Below are 15,422 nucleotides of genomic sequence, written 5' to 3'. Positions count from 1 at the left end.
GAAAACTAATTTAGTTTCAAAACGAAATATTTACATCCGTTTTGTATATTTAGCTGCATATTTAGTTTGAAGCTAAAAGTTTAGAGATAATTATTTAGTTTCAAAACTAAATATTGACATTTATTGTGTATATTTTGCTGCATATTTAGTTTGTAACAACCTAAATTTTGGTTCGAGATAACCAACCAAAATTGGTTATTTTGGAGTTATTAAAACTAAATATGTAGCCTGCTAATGAATATTAAATTTGAAACTGACGTTATAAATCAATAACATGGTGAAAATCTGACACCAAAAAATTAAACCCATTTTTTTCTCTTGTGAAAAGCTAAATAACCCAAATTACTGCTGTTAGCGTTTGTTTGTCCAACATCTCACACGTTTTAAGATCTTTTCTAGGGTTCGCATGATTGGAAGGAGACACAACTGATCAGTTTTGCTGTTTGAGAAAATTAATGATAATTTCAGATTTTCTCCTCAGGCATATTTCACTTAGTATATGCAAAACGAAGGTCTCGGCTGTGCAGGAAGTGCGCGGCATTTCTGGAGCAGCGCACCGTCTTGAGCGCCAAAATCAGCAATTTTACGAAACGTTCATCTGACTTGATGTCCTGCCAGTTGCACACATTTCTGTCTGCCTCGGCGCAGAGATGAAAATCACATTTGATCCACTTCGATAACAGAACTGGGTCATGATTTGAGAAATGTTCCTCGCACCCCAGCAGGGAGAAACACAAGCTCACAGAGAGACACGGTGCTCTCTCTGCCAGCTTACAGTCCACGGCCTGCCAGTTGCTCCTGTTAAAAATCATTTTCCTTGGGAGTTAATCGTGTTATTTATGGTTATTAGAAAAACGCAGTCTTGTCACTACCAATTCCAGTGGAAGCGCTCAGAAAGTTTGAGGAAAGAGAAAATGTCTGTACAAGGGGTTTGTGAAATTACTCTGTGAATTTGAGGTTAAACTGCACAACGTGAATGAATGTTTTACAGTGTGTTCAGAAACACTGGGGAAAAAAAATGGAAAAAATAATTTTATGTTTTATTGTTTGTCTGAAAACATTATCTGTCATGGTTATTGTGGCTAACGTTGTCTTTTGAGATATTTATGAAAATCAGTTTTTAAATGTTTCCACAGATAATGAAGTGGATTTAGGTCTGGACTTTGACTGGGCCATTCTAACACATGAATTTATAAGCGCCATCTAGAGAAACTCATCCATGCGTTCGTCTTTAGTCGCATGAATTACAGCAACAGTGTCCTTTCAGGTCTGTCTAAAAATTAATAATAAAAAAAAAATCAAACAGCTGCAGATTTTCCAGAATGCTGCTGCTGGAGTTCTGACTAAAACCAGGAAGACGGAACACATCATCCAGCTCTAAAGTTTTTCCCCAGGCTCCCTATAGCTTGGAGAATAGACTTTAAAATGCTGCTGTTAGTTTATAAATCACTGAACAGCTTAGCACCACAATACATTAAAGATCTGCTGTTGTCATAGCAACCTTCCAGGTCTTCTGGTTCTGCAACCCCAGAACCGAACACGGAGAAGCAGCATTCAGCTTCTATGCACCACAAACCTGGAACAAACTTCCAGGAAACTGCAAAACAGCTGAAACACTGAGTGCATTTGAATCTAGACTAAAAACCCACCTGCTGAGTTGCTTTTGAAACATTTATAAGTGAAATAATTAAAACAATCTGCTGTGCAACAGCGAAATGTAACGTTTCAATTGTTGACTGTGCATTCTTTGAAGTTTTGAAATGCCGTGTTCCCGAAATTTGCTATACAAATAAAATTTTATTTGATGAATTTGTAAGAAACCAACCAAATGCGACTGTGAAAAACCTCAAAAAACACGGCATTAATTCCCATTTTCCATCCTTACCAAACACTACAAACAAACCATTATTTTTTAAATAACCAAAGACACAACTTGAATGTTCATCCAACTTTATTAGCATTATTTGAGGATCACATGATGACCAATCATGCTGAGAGCTAAGCCTGGTAGGTGTGCAGTTAGGTAGAACTGGTAATCGTTATCCTGAGCCAATCCTAGTTCTAGTCAGTGAGGATTATTGAAATAGAACAGTGAACACACAAGACCGCTGATTTCAAAGTCCAATTTTAAATCTTCGCAAAACTACTGAGTGACAAAGACACGCTGAGCTGCTTTGGAAATAAGCTGTGAACAAAACAAAGGGAGTGACTAGAACCGTTGTGCATAGTATCTTGAAATATTTGTGCTGACACGGCGAGATGGTAATTGAGCAAAGAGATGCATTTCATGCTGCAGATACATGAGACAAACAGGAATCTCCTGCAGGTAAGAATAGAGAAATTAATGCCCTCAGTCGGCTCCTGCAAAGCTGCAAAACTTTGTGTTAGCTGCTTTCAGGAGCTATTTTATATATATATATATATATATATACACAGTGTTTTAAGAAGGCTATATACAAACACTCTTAGTTTAACCAAGCCTTATAATTTATGACAGATCAATAAATTAAATAAATAAGGAGATTTGAAAATTAGTTCTCCGTGGAAAAGACTGACAGCATTTAGTAATTTTCTCCTTTAAGAAACCTGAATATGGCTTTTAATCAGTTGCTCTTTCGTATTATATGACATAACAATAATACACATAGGCCGCGTCCACACTGCAGCCTGAAGTGACCCATTTCCGATGTTTTTGGCCGTAATGCGACCTGTATCTGATCTAGGGCTGTTGTAAACGATTATTTTAGTAATCGAGTAATCTATAGATTTTTCTTACGATTAATCGAGTAATCGGATAAAAACAATTATCAAATAAAATATTGGTAAATCTTCCATAACACCAGTGTTACTATCAGATATCAACATCAGTCTATTTTTTCCACATTTGAGCTTCCCTACCAGTTACTTTTTTGTAGACCGGGGGAGCAACACGGGATATTTACGGCTCCTCCGTTCAGAAACTCATCTACCAGCCATGTTCCGCCTCCCGTTTGTTCAGACTGGGATGATATAAGTTTATTGTGCGGTTCGTCCGTAAAGCTGCTCTTACCCTGTAAGCATCAACCCTCAGCCGCCCGCCGTGTTCAGTCTCTCTGCTCACCTGTAGAAATCCTCCTCAGCTTCTTCCCGCCGTTCAACCAGCAGCTCCGGAGCAGAAAGGCTGCCGAACTCCCGGCATCGCGCCGGTCATTTTAAGGATGTTTATTGGTCCCACAAAAACGATGAAAACCCGGAATTATCACCAATCAGTAAAATCCCCGCGGGCCGAACCTGAAGATTGGACGTTATGCCGCTAACACGTAGCTTCCGTCAACAACTCAGAGGCGGAAGTCAGAGCTCCGCGCAACGCAAATAATGTTCCGGCTGAAACACGGTGCGCCAAATGATAAAACAAATTAACGAAGCTTCGAGGCAGGTAAATTTTCCTCGAGGAATTTTAATAATCGAGGTACTCGAATCTCTCGAGGAATCATTTCAGCCCTAATCTGATCTTTTCATGACAGTCTGAACAAAACACGTCGGATTCTTTTCGAATGCGACCCGGGCCGCTTGGATATCCGAAACGTTTCCGATTCAAATGTGACCGAACGTCCAGGTCGCATTCAACAGACCTGAACGTCACTGATGCTCGACTAACGTCACTATTCTGCGTCCCCATACGCGCAAGCTGGAAGAAAAACAACAATGGCGGCGACAAAAAGGGTTAAGTTGTTAATATGTTGCTCCAGTCGGACAAAAACTTTAAAAATGTAAGCTAAGCTCCACCGTTAGCCTCCATGTTTACTTCCGCAGCACTTCTTGTTTATGGGGGTTGGCAAATCGCTCTCTATACGTGACGTCATTGCGCCCTCTACTGCGCATGCGGGACACTTTCAGGTCGTTGGTAGTTCACACTGGAGATCACATACAGGTCGCTTATATGTGGAAGTATAAACGACCACGGCAAAAAAAATTTAAAATTTAAATATTTGATTTGACAAACAACAAAAAAACAAACAGATTTGAGTCACTTCAGGCTGTAGTCTGAACGTAGCTTTAGACGCAGATCCTAATGGTCCATTGAGCTACATTAGAAGAAAGTGAAAATACAAACCCTCTGGAAAATTGTGTGGATGGGAGAACCTTTGAAGGGCAAACCAAGAGCTCCCCAAGGTGCATGCAAGTTTTTGTCACATTGAAGCTGTGAAGAGTGCAAATGTGCCGTTCTGTAATCACCGAAAAGCGTTTTGGGATGCAGGGAAAACCCTCGAGTGCGTGAGAGAGAGAAACGGTGTGTTGTGACTTTGATTGGACCAAGATAGAGCAGAAAAGACATTAGTACACAGTAATACCTGGATCATTTTATGCTCGAGAATCTGAGTCATGTACCATTAAACCTGGACATTGTGACCAAAATTATTAATCTCCACTCTACTCAACCAAAAACGGGTTTGCACAAGCAACAGCAATACACATCCAGTGTATTATCCAAAGTTTTCTTTTCACAAATAACTTCAACATGCCTTGGCATCATGACAAGAAGGTCCTTTCCCCTTTTTTTGTGAGTGAGTGGCCAGTGTAGACGGCTAATGAGGTAGCCAGAGAACCGTCACACTCATTCTCTTGAAAATAACTGCTACATACCTCTGGTGAAAATATAAGAAGCTTCACAAAGTGAAGCTGTGCTACAAGCAGAGTAGCTCTAAAGAAGCTCCTGGTTGTCTTAATCTTCAGCCAAAAAGCCAAAGCTGCAGGCTGCTTTCCACTCAAGATGCAGCAGTGATACTTGGAGGGGTGGAGGAGGGTGGATGGCTAAACACTCCCGAGTTTTCCTCCATCCCTGGGAGCTCCGCTGCTAAATCAAGGAGAAATCTGAAATATTGCCATCATATTTCCAGCAGAAACGTCACAGGGACAAGGCCTCTCTTCTTCCCGCTAGTCAGCCGAAGGAAGCCGTCAATCTCCTCGTTTTTCCCGATGCAGATCTGCAGAGGAGGGAGAACAGGAGCAGGGGTGAGAAAACACTTTTAGGACCTGGGTGGAAACTGAGCAGATGCTGCAAGCTACGTACTGCTGTCCTCTATAATTTTAACACTTTCTGCATTAATTTGCATCCGCTTAGAAATAAAAACGCCTAGAGCGAGTGTGTGCATGCAGAAGGCAGGAAAAATGTGTGCATCTCCTGGTTGCGCACCTGATTCTCTTTCACAGTCATCTGGCCTTTGTCTCGGTTGCCATGGAAAGCAGCGGTGACCTTCCACACCCGCTCACCCGGTCGGACCCGCTGGACAAAGTTGGCTGGGAAAAATCCCACCTTGTCTCTGCTTTTCCCCTGGTAAACACAACATCCACAAACATTCGGCCTGCTGGTCTACGCAGATATGTTTCTCTTTGTTCTGGGAGATTATTCAGAAGTTACTGGAAAGCAAAAATACTAACCATTATTTTCTGAATAAATCTATTCCTAATGGGGCCGTTGGCATTAATTTTAAACCCAAATGTTTTAAATTAATGCCAACACAGTAAACAAGGCAGATTTAGTCTAAACATGATGTGTAATAAAGTGGAGATGGAATGAATTAATAAAGCTTCAAAAAGGAATAGAGAGCCAGAAAAATTATTACATAAAAAGCAGTCAATCAGCTGATTAGTCCTACTTCATGACCAATACATTGTTTTTCATTACTGAATTATTGCACAGGAATCATGTCATAATGGGTAGAAATGGAGACTTCTTCAACTTTATAGTTGCACAAAAATATATTTTTAAACGTCTGAATGCTGCACCTCGCAGCCGAAACTCAGTGAAACACAAAAGAACATCATTTCATTATAAATAAACGACGTCTAGCCGCTCCTCTCAAGATTTCTGAGAAAGGAGTCAAAAAATAATCGCAAGAGCAAAGAAAAACTTTAGGAAAGCTAAGAAATACACGAAAACAAAAAGTAAATGGCATCTGTGAAAACTTGAAGAGAAAAGCTTGGTTAAAGTTTGTTGATGAAGTTTGGACAGATATTAAAATGCCGGTGAAATACACTCCAGTTACATCAGAGGAGACCAAAAACACAATGGCTGCTAGAAAAATAGTTCTGCACTTTATCCCAAAAACAGCAGTGGAAACATCACGGGGTGGTTCCTGTTTATAAGCATGAAGTATCAGCTTACTTGTTACTTGTTGTAATAAAAGGATGAAGAAATACTTAATAATGAATCTGAAAGTTGAAGTCAAGGTCGATTTTTTCCCCAAAAGACAACGTTCTCAAACACATCCAAGGAAACTTTTGATTACCGTATTTTCCTCACTATAAGGCACCTAAAAAACTTCAATTTCCTCAAAAGCCGACAGTGCGCCTTATAACCCGGTGCGCCTTATATATGGACCAATATTGAGCCACAACAGGTCTAGCAGCTACGGTAAGCAGCCGCCAACTTCATTTTCGCCAGTAGAAGAAGAAGCGCGCGGTGCATGCTGGGATAGTTGTCAGAACGCTGGTTTGTTAATAAAGTTTGACTGACCTATCTACCTACCGACCTGATAATCAGGTCGTCTGCAGGTCATTTAGCACCACGTTCTCCACCAACATGCTGTGCGCGAATGGAGACTGGTGACCATCGTCCGGCCATGACCCGGCCCAGTAGCAGACGGTTCTCCTCGCTGACCAGAGTCGGACTGTTTTGTTGACATTCTTTATGTCAACAAAGTGGCTTTAGATATTCATCTGGGTGCTTCGACTAGGGTTACCAAGGGACCAGCCGCTATACATTTAAAGCCGGGGGGAGGAAAGAGAGACAGAGGCTGCAGCGGCAGCGTGTCGGTTGGTCTGTGTTACCCAGAAAGCAGTTGGGCACAATATCGCAACACCAACACCCTGAGTGAAACAATGACTGGGGCAGCTACTATATAAAGTACTCGGGGACCACTTCTTTATTATTATACATCCACATTTATAGAGAACGGAACAAATCATGTCCCGTATCGGTTCAATACGGGACGGGTGGCAACCGTAACTAGCGTCTATTCTATGCGCCTTATGTATGCAAAAAGTTTTGAAATGGGTCATTCATTGAAGGTGCGCCTTATAATCCGGTACGCCTTATAGTGCGAAAAATACTGTAGTTTCAGACCTACTTCTATCCAATTAAAAATTGGAGTAAATAAATAATCAGAGCGCAGTTGGTAGAGCTGTTGCCTTGCAGCAAGAAGGTTCTGGGTTCGATTCCCAGCCCCGGTCTTTCTGCATGGAGTCTCCATGTTCTCCCTGTGCATGGTGGGTTTTCTCCGGGTACTCCGGTTTCCTCCCACAGTCCAAACACATGACTGTCAGGTTAATTGGTCTCTCCAAATTGCCCCTAGGTGTGTGTGTGTGTGCATGGTTGTGTGTCTCTGTGTTGCCCTGCGACAGACTGACGACCTGTCCAGGGTGACCCCGCCTCTCACCCAGAACGCTAGCTGGAGAGGCAGCAGCAACCCTCCCGACCCCACTGAGGGACAAGGGTGTAAGAAAATGGATGGAAATAATCAGAGTTCACAGAAGAGGTGCCAAAAAGAATTAAGATTTGAGAATGGGTCAGAAATACAGATTTATCGAAGTGCGAGTCCCAAAATACACTTGTGCTAAATATTTAGAACAGTCTACATTTATTTAATAGAAATGTGTGAATTACTTACATTGGTAAAAATGTAAGTCATGACTTATTTCCCCTCTAAAATAAATAAATTCCTAAATGTACAGAATAATCTGCGTGCTTATGATTTGAAGAAGTCTCCAAACCTTGACGGCCGTAAGAATCCTAATCCTTTCAGTTTTGACTCGCTGCATAAACATGCAACTCATCTGTGTCCTGAACTGAAAGATATTTTTTTGGTTCCGTCTCTAAACTAGTGTTGCCATCATTAGACAAAAACACATTTCTCTTTGTAGACTTTCTAGTTATTCTCACTTTAATTTGTAAAATGAGTTACTGATTTGTATTTAAGCCCATGTTCTTAGTCGTTTTTTATTTTAATATAATAGCTCAGATTATATGGAGCCATTTGATCTAGAAAATGATTTAAACCACGCACATTTTAAAATTTGATTTCTAGGCTACGCTTCACAATCATTGCCTCTAAACAGATTTGCCTTCAGCTTCCCAAGGCAGGGCGATGCATTAAACATGGGTTACTATCCATTCAGTTGCAGTCTGGATATTTATAGTGGTAAAGCTCTTAGCAGAAAGGGCAAAAAAACTTGAGCTTTTGAAATATTCAGGGGATAAAAATTACTACAATGGAGTGCCGCCCACCTTCCACCAGTCTTCGTTGGAGTCGTCCGTGACTTGAATTCGGTCGCCAGGCCTGCAGACACAAACATAATATGTAATAAGAATTATGTGCCATGTAGATACAGCCATACAGGTACCTAAAAAACTAAGTAATAATTCATTTTGTAACCCTCTGAGGCCTAAGTTTCAAACCTCCGCCTGGATATTTTTGCTTATTTTAATTGTACGCAGTTCTTTAAATGTCCTGTGAGTAAATATATTTGCCCATTTATCCATAACAACTAAAACTTTCAATATCTAGCAAGTTGTTTTCGCAATTTACCATCTATTAAGACAGTGTTTCATCAGATTAACAAACAAACAAACAAAAAACATGCTCCCTGCATTGGCGGGAGTAAAATTACCATAATAACCAGATATTAGCTGGAAAGCTCATCGTCTCCCCTTTCAGAAACCGTTGGAATTCTTCAGATAGCGCCACGTCTGGCGGGATTACGGTACTGCAAATTTGGCTTGTAAAAATGTGTCGTCGCTGACACGTTCAGTCTGGAACGGGATTTATGGCACCATCATTGTTATCATAATAGTACCACAAAATATTAGCCAATACCCGACCCCTGAATGTGCAGAGGTCACATTTTGTCACAAAGTTATTACATTTGTGTATCAAGCTCCATAAATATATTTTAAAAATGCCCCAGTCAGTAAATGTCTAATGCAGTGGTTACACACTTGTGTAAAGTCGTGATGACGCCCCGCTTTGCCATCACTTGCTGCAGAGGATCACGTTACATTGCTTAGCCAATCAGAGCTGCGGAGGAGCCCTGATTGAAGGAGCTCCACTCTCAGCAGGGATTTGAACTTGTGTCTTTATTTACTTCAGCAAAACTCAGTTTTTACCAAATTCTGTAGCTTTCTGTTTACTTCTAAATCTGCTCCTTAGTCGCATCTTTTCGGGGTTGCTACAGCCTCTAGTGGTGTGGGGGTGGTAACACAACTAGTATAATTACATTACTAAATCAAAATACCGCAAAGTCTTTATTATTTATTATTAATTTTTCATTCTCTTAAGAATGTAGAGCTAATTAAATGATCTAAACAAAACCTTAAAGTGGTTCCAGTTTCTCTCGATGGCCAACCTGTTGAAACTGTGGCAGATTTTAAAAACCTTGGATCGTTCCTGGACAGTCAGCTCAACTTTGCTGAAAACACCGACTATATTTTGAAGAACTGATCTCAGAGACTCTACCTTTTAAGAAGACTTGGTGATCTTGGGATGACCCAACTAGACACTAGTCGTGTCACCCCTATGTCTTGAATTTGGGGGAAAAAATTATATTTTATTTATCGCTACAGAAGGGTTCAGTGAATGCGCATATGAAACTGGTGGGTTCAGTACCTCAAAAAAGCTTAAGAACCACTGATCTAATGTAACTCTGCTGTACGTTTCCTTAATGACTTGATTCTTTCACAAACAGTGAACAATTAAATATTACCAAGTAATTTTGGTCAAGTTTCCAGAGCAAGTATCTTAGCACACTTGAAATAAGATAAAACTAACTTAAAAGAAGCTTTATAGCTAGATGTAGAAGCTCTTCTTCCATTGGCAGATTATTTCGCTTATAACAAGACATTTTTCCCATGTTATAAGTTCATTTATCTGCCAATGGAACTAGTACTTCTTCATCAATATTAAGGAATTATTTACTTAGAAAAAGTGCGTGAAAAGTTACTTGTAAGTTAGTTTGTTTTATTCCAAGTGTGCCAAGATATTCGCACTTGAAACTAGCCCAGAAATGCTTGGTAAGATTTCGTGTTTTTGCAGTGTTTAGATTAGTTGCAGGTGTGGTACCACACTCAGCAGTTAGGTGTACCTGCTAAGATACGAAAACTATTTTCTGACATGCACTCAGTGCAGCTGTTTGTCCTTCCCAGCCTCCCAGCACGTTCCTTCCTCCCAGTCTGGGCCCCCTGCGATCGTCCTGCTGAGCAGGCAGATGGTGTATGAATGTCCTTTCTCACCTGGCCACTCTAATTCATGCAAAATCACGCATACAGTACACACAAAGAAATCTTACTAACTGTAGTTCCAGGTCATTCTTCTCCTGAGGCAGAAACTTGTAGAGGGCGATGTACGTGTGAATGGAGTGAACTTCGACTCGCTTCGGAGTCTGGCGACAACAAACATGCGAGATTAAAAACAGTCGTCGAATTCGTCCAAAGTGCAGAACCAAAGGAAAGAAATACAGAGGAAGACAGACTCGCAGAGAATGCTTGTTCTAATAAAAATAAGCTGAAAGAAGAGGAGAATGCTGACTACACACCTTCAGGCTGACCCTGTCCTCTGAATCAGCCTTCTCGCTTTCAGGAGGGGTGAGCACTGGAGAGACGGACACATAAACAAAGACAAAAAGGAAAGGGACGGTAGACAATATGAAAGGTCACATGGAAGAAATAGACAGTGGAAAGAGTAAAAGTGCAAAGTAAAAGGAGAGAGATAGAGAGAGAGAGAGCTGATGACACTTTGTGACCGAGACAGCAAGGCAGAAGTGAAGGTCAGGTACTGTAAAGTGGTGGCAGAACAAACAGAGATGATCTTTTCTCCTGGGACTAAAGAGCAAAAGGAAAAAGTACTGGATACACACGCAAAGAGAACCTCAAGTCTACACTGTAAATGATATCATAGCAGCATAGTCCTTTAACTTTTTGACATTTAGCTTGTGGCATCTCTTTACCAGACACGTGTACCACTCCAGATCTCAAATGTCTGTTTTGGAGGTGAACTGGAAATCTAAAAGGATTCGTCAAGGTTTATTGTACTCTGAACACAGATGCTTGTGTTAAAACATTTGTATTTTATGTTTGAGAGATCCTTGAGTCTCACACGGCAGCCATTCGGGGTGCCTTAATGCCAGAACATACACTGTACCACCCATTTACCCAAAGCTCCTCCACCACTCAGCTCCTCCAGACTAGCGGCAGCAGCAATTAGCAAACACCTGGTGGAACTGCGAGTCTGCTGAACTTATAATACAAACTACTCAGTCCAAAGCTCCTACGAACAATTATAAACAGCATCATGGAGAAATGTTGTTGTGATTAGGAGCTTCTTAAAGAAACAGAGGCCAATTTAAATATATCAACAATAAATAACTGAAAATATCGATGTAGTATTTTTGTTTTCTTTCTTTTTTTAGAAAAGTATATCGGCTTTTTATTCAGGCTGCTGTACCGTTTGTCATTTTTACGTTTGATCGTTTTATTCCCAAGTTTTTGCGATATGAAAAGGAATCATCTGCCACAAACGAATGACAATTTGTACCTTCACAGCATTTTATCATATTGGTAAAGAAGCAAACTGAGCTGAAGCCATACATTTAGTAAATACCCGGTAGGAAGAACATATTTCAACAAAGTCGGAAAGCTTTTGACCTCTGTTTTATCATGGAAAATGCTGGATTTGGACATGTAAGCAGTTTAATGCATCTCTGATCCAATAAGAAATTATTTGTGCTTACATTTCTAAAAAAAAAAAAAAAAAAAAAAAAAAAGCATAAAATTAGCAGATGAATGCAAAAGAAACAACTTACTTCCTGGAATAATTTCCTCTTCAGCGATTGGTTGGTTTTCTAGTTTACCTTGCAGTTCATCGGACTGTGATACAGAAATCAAAGTCAATAACGTTTCCATTTGACATGAACTTTAACTTAAATGGTGTGTATTTAATACCTCATGACAAGGGGATTCGGAGATACTTCCAAAGCTGGAGCGACTCATCTGAGCCAATGACGTCCCATAACGCAGTGCTTCATACACAGGGTCAACGATGACATTCTCTGTCTCTGTACAAAGGCACAATATTACGATGAGACACTGCAGTTGTTTGTCGGTGTGACAAATCATCCAGAGGTTTCATCCCTCACCCTGGGCAGCTGGAGCCTCCTGGACTATACTCAGCGGATCAATGGTTAGCAGAGGAGAGCTGAAGTTTCTCTTAAAGGCTCCAGACTGAAATATTAGAAGACCAGAAGAGAGCATGTTACTTAGAATAGCCAGAAGACAAGAATGGGTTCTGCACGAGAAACGCGAAACCTTAGTAGATTCAAAATGCCTCAAGACTCGATGCTGAAACTCAGAGCATCTTCACTAGCAACGGCAGTCCAACATCATGCTGCCGTAACCCTCACATTACCAGTGTCTGAGGAAAACAATGGACTTAAACACAACACAAGACCCCCCAACAAATGTCTAAATCTAACAATTACACAGCATGACTAAGTTCACACTGCAGTCCGAAATGACACTTCCAAATACATGCGACCTGTTTGTTTCTCCAGTGTGAACTGCAAATGACCTGAAAGTGACCCACAGGTGCAGTAGAGGGCGCAATAACGAGATGTTCCGTAAGAAATTACTACAATATTTAATGTGTCAACATTAACGCAGAAAGCAACGTATTGGGGAATTTTTCTGCCATAATTCGAGAGCACACATTTTCAGTCTGAAAGCAGGACTTCATGCCTTTCATCCTCAAAACTTTTAATGCTTGTACCCAAAACTTCTGCTCTCTTTCAAATATTCACTCTGCTTCCTCAAACCTTTCTCCTCGCACTCAAAACTTCTCTCTGTTCGGATCAGATCTCCGCTTGCAAACTTCTCTGCTCGTGCTTGGAACGAAGAAGTACTGTCTGTCGCCTGGCAACCTCTCAGCCAATAGAATGAAAGTGTTACACTGGGTGCGTTTGTTTCCTTCTAGTGGGTGTGCCTGTGTGGCTGCTATCTATTGTAGCAACCTGCGCCACCCACTGCAGGGCGGCACATCGTAATACTTTTGTTTAAAAAAAAAAGTTACTAAAATCCAAGCCTGGCCGTTGGGAAAACACATTACATCCTGCAATGTCAACAAAAGATCATGAGCTCGGTAAATTACATATTATTGCACCCGTGTTGTATTTGAGGACATTTGTAAAAAGCTCACACCTGCACCCAACTACCTCCGTTTTACCATAGGAGAAAAGCAAATAATTGCTGTTGACATTTCTCCATCTGAGCCGTCAGACGGGCTGTAGGTGGAACGTACTCAAGCTGAATCATAAGGTTCTAGGCATCAATTCATCTCTTTTTGACCTTTTGAAATCAAACAAAAAGTCAGTTACTCAGTTTTATTTATCCATTTCCTTCACTGTTCTTATATGTTAACAGCTAAAAGGTGAAGTACAACAGAAAAGAGTGAGGATGTGTGCGTGTGCAAATCTTTCCTGCACTAACAGTAATTTTTTGTGCAGTGATCAGCATTCCCAGCTTCCCATTAAATGCATTTTACATCTTAACGTTTAATTAACATTGATTACAAAATAGATTTCAGGATTGTAGAGTCATTAATGACTCAGATTACGGAGATATTTTAAAGTGTATGGTCAGCACATTAGCTGAAAACGACCAAAGGGTGGTGAAGTTATAAATAACGCACTGTGAAAAAGTATCCACCTCCGGTTTTGCTTTGCCACAGTTACATGTTTCATGACTGATAAGGCGACGACTATGTTAGCATTTAAAGTGCATAACAAGGTTGAATTCTTCACGCTAGATTTTATGGTATAAAAGTTATAGTCGTGTAAATGCAGGTCTGGGCAGGAATGAAATTGAAAAGTAGATAAAAAGTGGCGGGTGGCAAAAGCAGCTGTTGAATGTTCGTTTCACAACTCAGCAGATTTTTGTTTGCACATTTTGTTGGACTAACTGAATTATGAAAAGCCGGAGCATCTAAAAGAGGTGAATGCGTTTCTTATTTTTTAAATGGCCTTTAAACTCAAGGTCAGTCATGCTAAGCCGGTCCATTTCTCCAAGGCGCTGATCCCAACGGCCTAACTTAGTTGTAGCTCCCTCAAGGTCTTTGAAGATCCACAGCATAACAACAATTAATTTGTTTCTTAATTTCATATGCTAAGCTGCGAATTTGAACAAGACCTGAAACATAAAGCGTCACTGAAGCAATCGCCTTTATTGCACTCTCTGCAAATTTATAAACAGGCTGGGCGATAACTCCATTTTATCAATCAAAGTCTTGGTTTTGGAAGATTTAATTTTTGGAAAATGTGGACAAGAATAAAGTTGTAATATTAGGAGACATTTTTGACAGATAAAAAGTTAAAGAATGTTGAACATCGTGCAAACTTATACTTTGGTATAGTTTTTACTAGAGATGTGCCGATCAGGTTTTTTCCCGCTGATTCCAATCACCCATGAGGGCCGATCACCGATACCGATCACATAATTATTATTTTTTTAATCATAAGCACTACCGGTTACATTATGTGGAAAAAGGAACCATGAATTCATCTTAATTTAGACAAAAAGTTGTTTTTAATAACTTTTTCCAAGAAAAAAACAAAACAGGCATTGTGCAAATTGTCCTGCTATCAGTAAAACTATCTTTAACAGACTGATAACATATGAAGGCTCTGAAGAGGCTAAATGATGCAAAGAGCCAAAACAAAACCTCAACATTGCCAAAAAAATTCAAGTATAAAACTTAACATTCAAAGGCAAAAACAGGATCCATTACAATAAACAATCCAGAGTTACTGAATGAAAACTTCCTGTTAGCATGGCGGCTAGCTGATTACTGCTAGTTCTGAGTGGCTGTTTCTGACTGAGCGGAGTAATTATGCAGAGCAGGGAGGAGATGGATTATTTTTTTAGAGATTATCTGTCTCATGTTAGGACAGCGAAAGTTTTAATACGTATGTAAAATGTATTTTTTAGGTTAGATGCTGCAGCTTTAAGCAGAGGTTCGGTGTGAGAGTCACTACCAGGTGGAGCAGAAGCGGCGCTCCGTCTGTGAAATATTACTACCTGTAGCGTAGCAGCGGTTCAACAGCGAGAGCAGAACCAGCGTCTTACATCGCAACTCCAAGACTTAAATAAATGTTGCGGTTATTTGTTTAGCTTTCTGACCGCCATGCTAATCCGGGTGAGTGTTTGAAGCTGTGCGCTGCTTTACCTGCTATTTGATCCTCCATATGTCTTTTTTACTGCAGTGAGACTCGATGTAGCCAAACTCCGTCAAGTATGGCATTGTTTTTATGTCATATTAGTTTTGTCGTGTTGATGCAGTTTGACCTGCTTCAATTTTCCGCCGCAACACACAAACGTCCCCATTCACTCAGTGCGTTAT

General features: G+C 40.4%; 1 protein-coding gene across 2 annotated transcripts in view; it reads right to left on the bottom strand.

Annotated features, from left to right (window-relative positions):
- Positions 1-1,933: 1,933 nt before the first annotated feature.
- LOC103481250 (SH3 and cysteine-rich domain-containing protein 2-like) overlaps positions 1,934-15,422 on the bottom strand; it is a 28,691-nt gene continuing 15,202 nt past the window's right edge. The window contains exons 4-11 of one of the 2 annotated variants that reach the window (XR_536257.3): positions 12,169-12,253; positions 11,975-12,087; positions 11,836-11,899; positions 10,570-10,625; positions 10,324-10,416; positions 8,267-8,318; positions 5,174-5,311; positions 1,934-4,964 (exon numbers count right to left, since the gene is read on the bottom strand). Coding sequence is in view for 1 of the 2 variants with exons in the window: in XM_008436621.3 (XP_008434843.1) it covers positions 4,866-4,964; positions 5,174-5,311; positions 8,267-8,318; positions 10,328-10,416; positions 10,570-10,625; positions 11,836-11,899; positions 11,975-12,087; positions 12,169-12,253 (696 nt within the window). In the remaining variant the exon portion in view is untranslated. The remainder of the gene's footprint in view (positions 4,965-5,173; positions 5,312-8,266; positions 8,319-10,323; positions 10,417-10,569; positions 10,626-11,835; positions 11,900-11,974; positions 12,088-12,168; positions 12,254-15,422) is intronic. The other variant, XM_008436621.3, reaches the window with a different exon arrangement.

The sequence above is a fragment of the Poecilia reticulata genome, chromosome 19, assembly GCF_904066995.2.
Source record: "Poecilia reticulata chromosome 19, P_reticulata-male-v2, whole genome shotgun sequence".
Lineage (NCBI taxonomy): Eukaryota > Metazoa > Chordata > Actinopteri > Cyprinodontiformes > Poeciliidae > Poecilia > Poecilia reticulata.
This window is presented reverse-complemented; position numbering and strand designations above follow the sequence as displayed.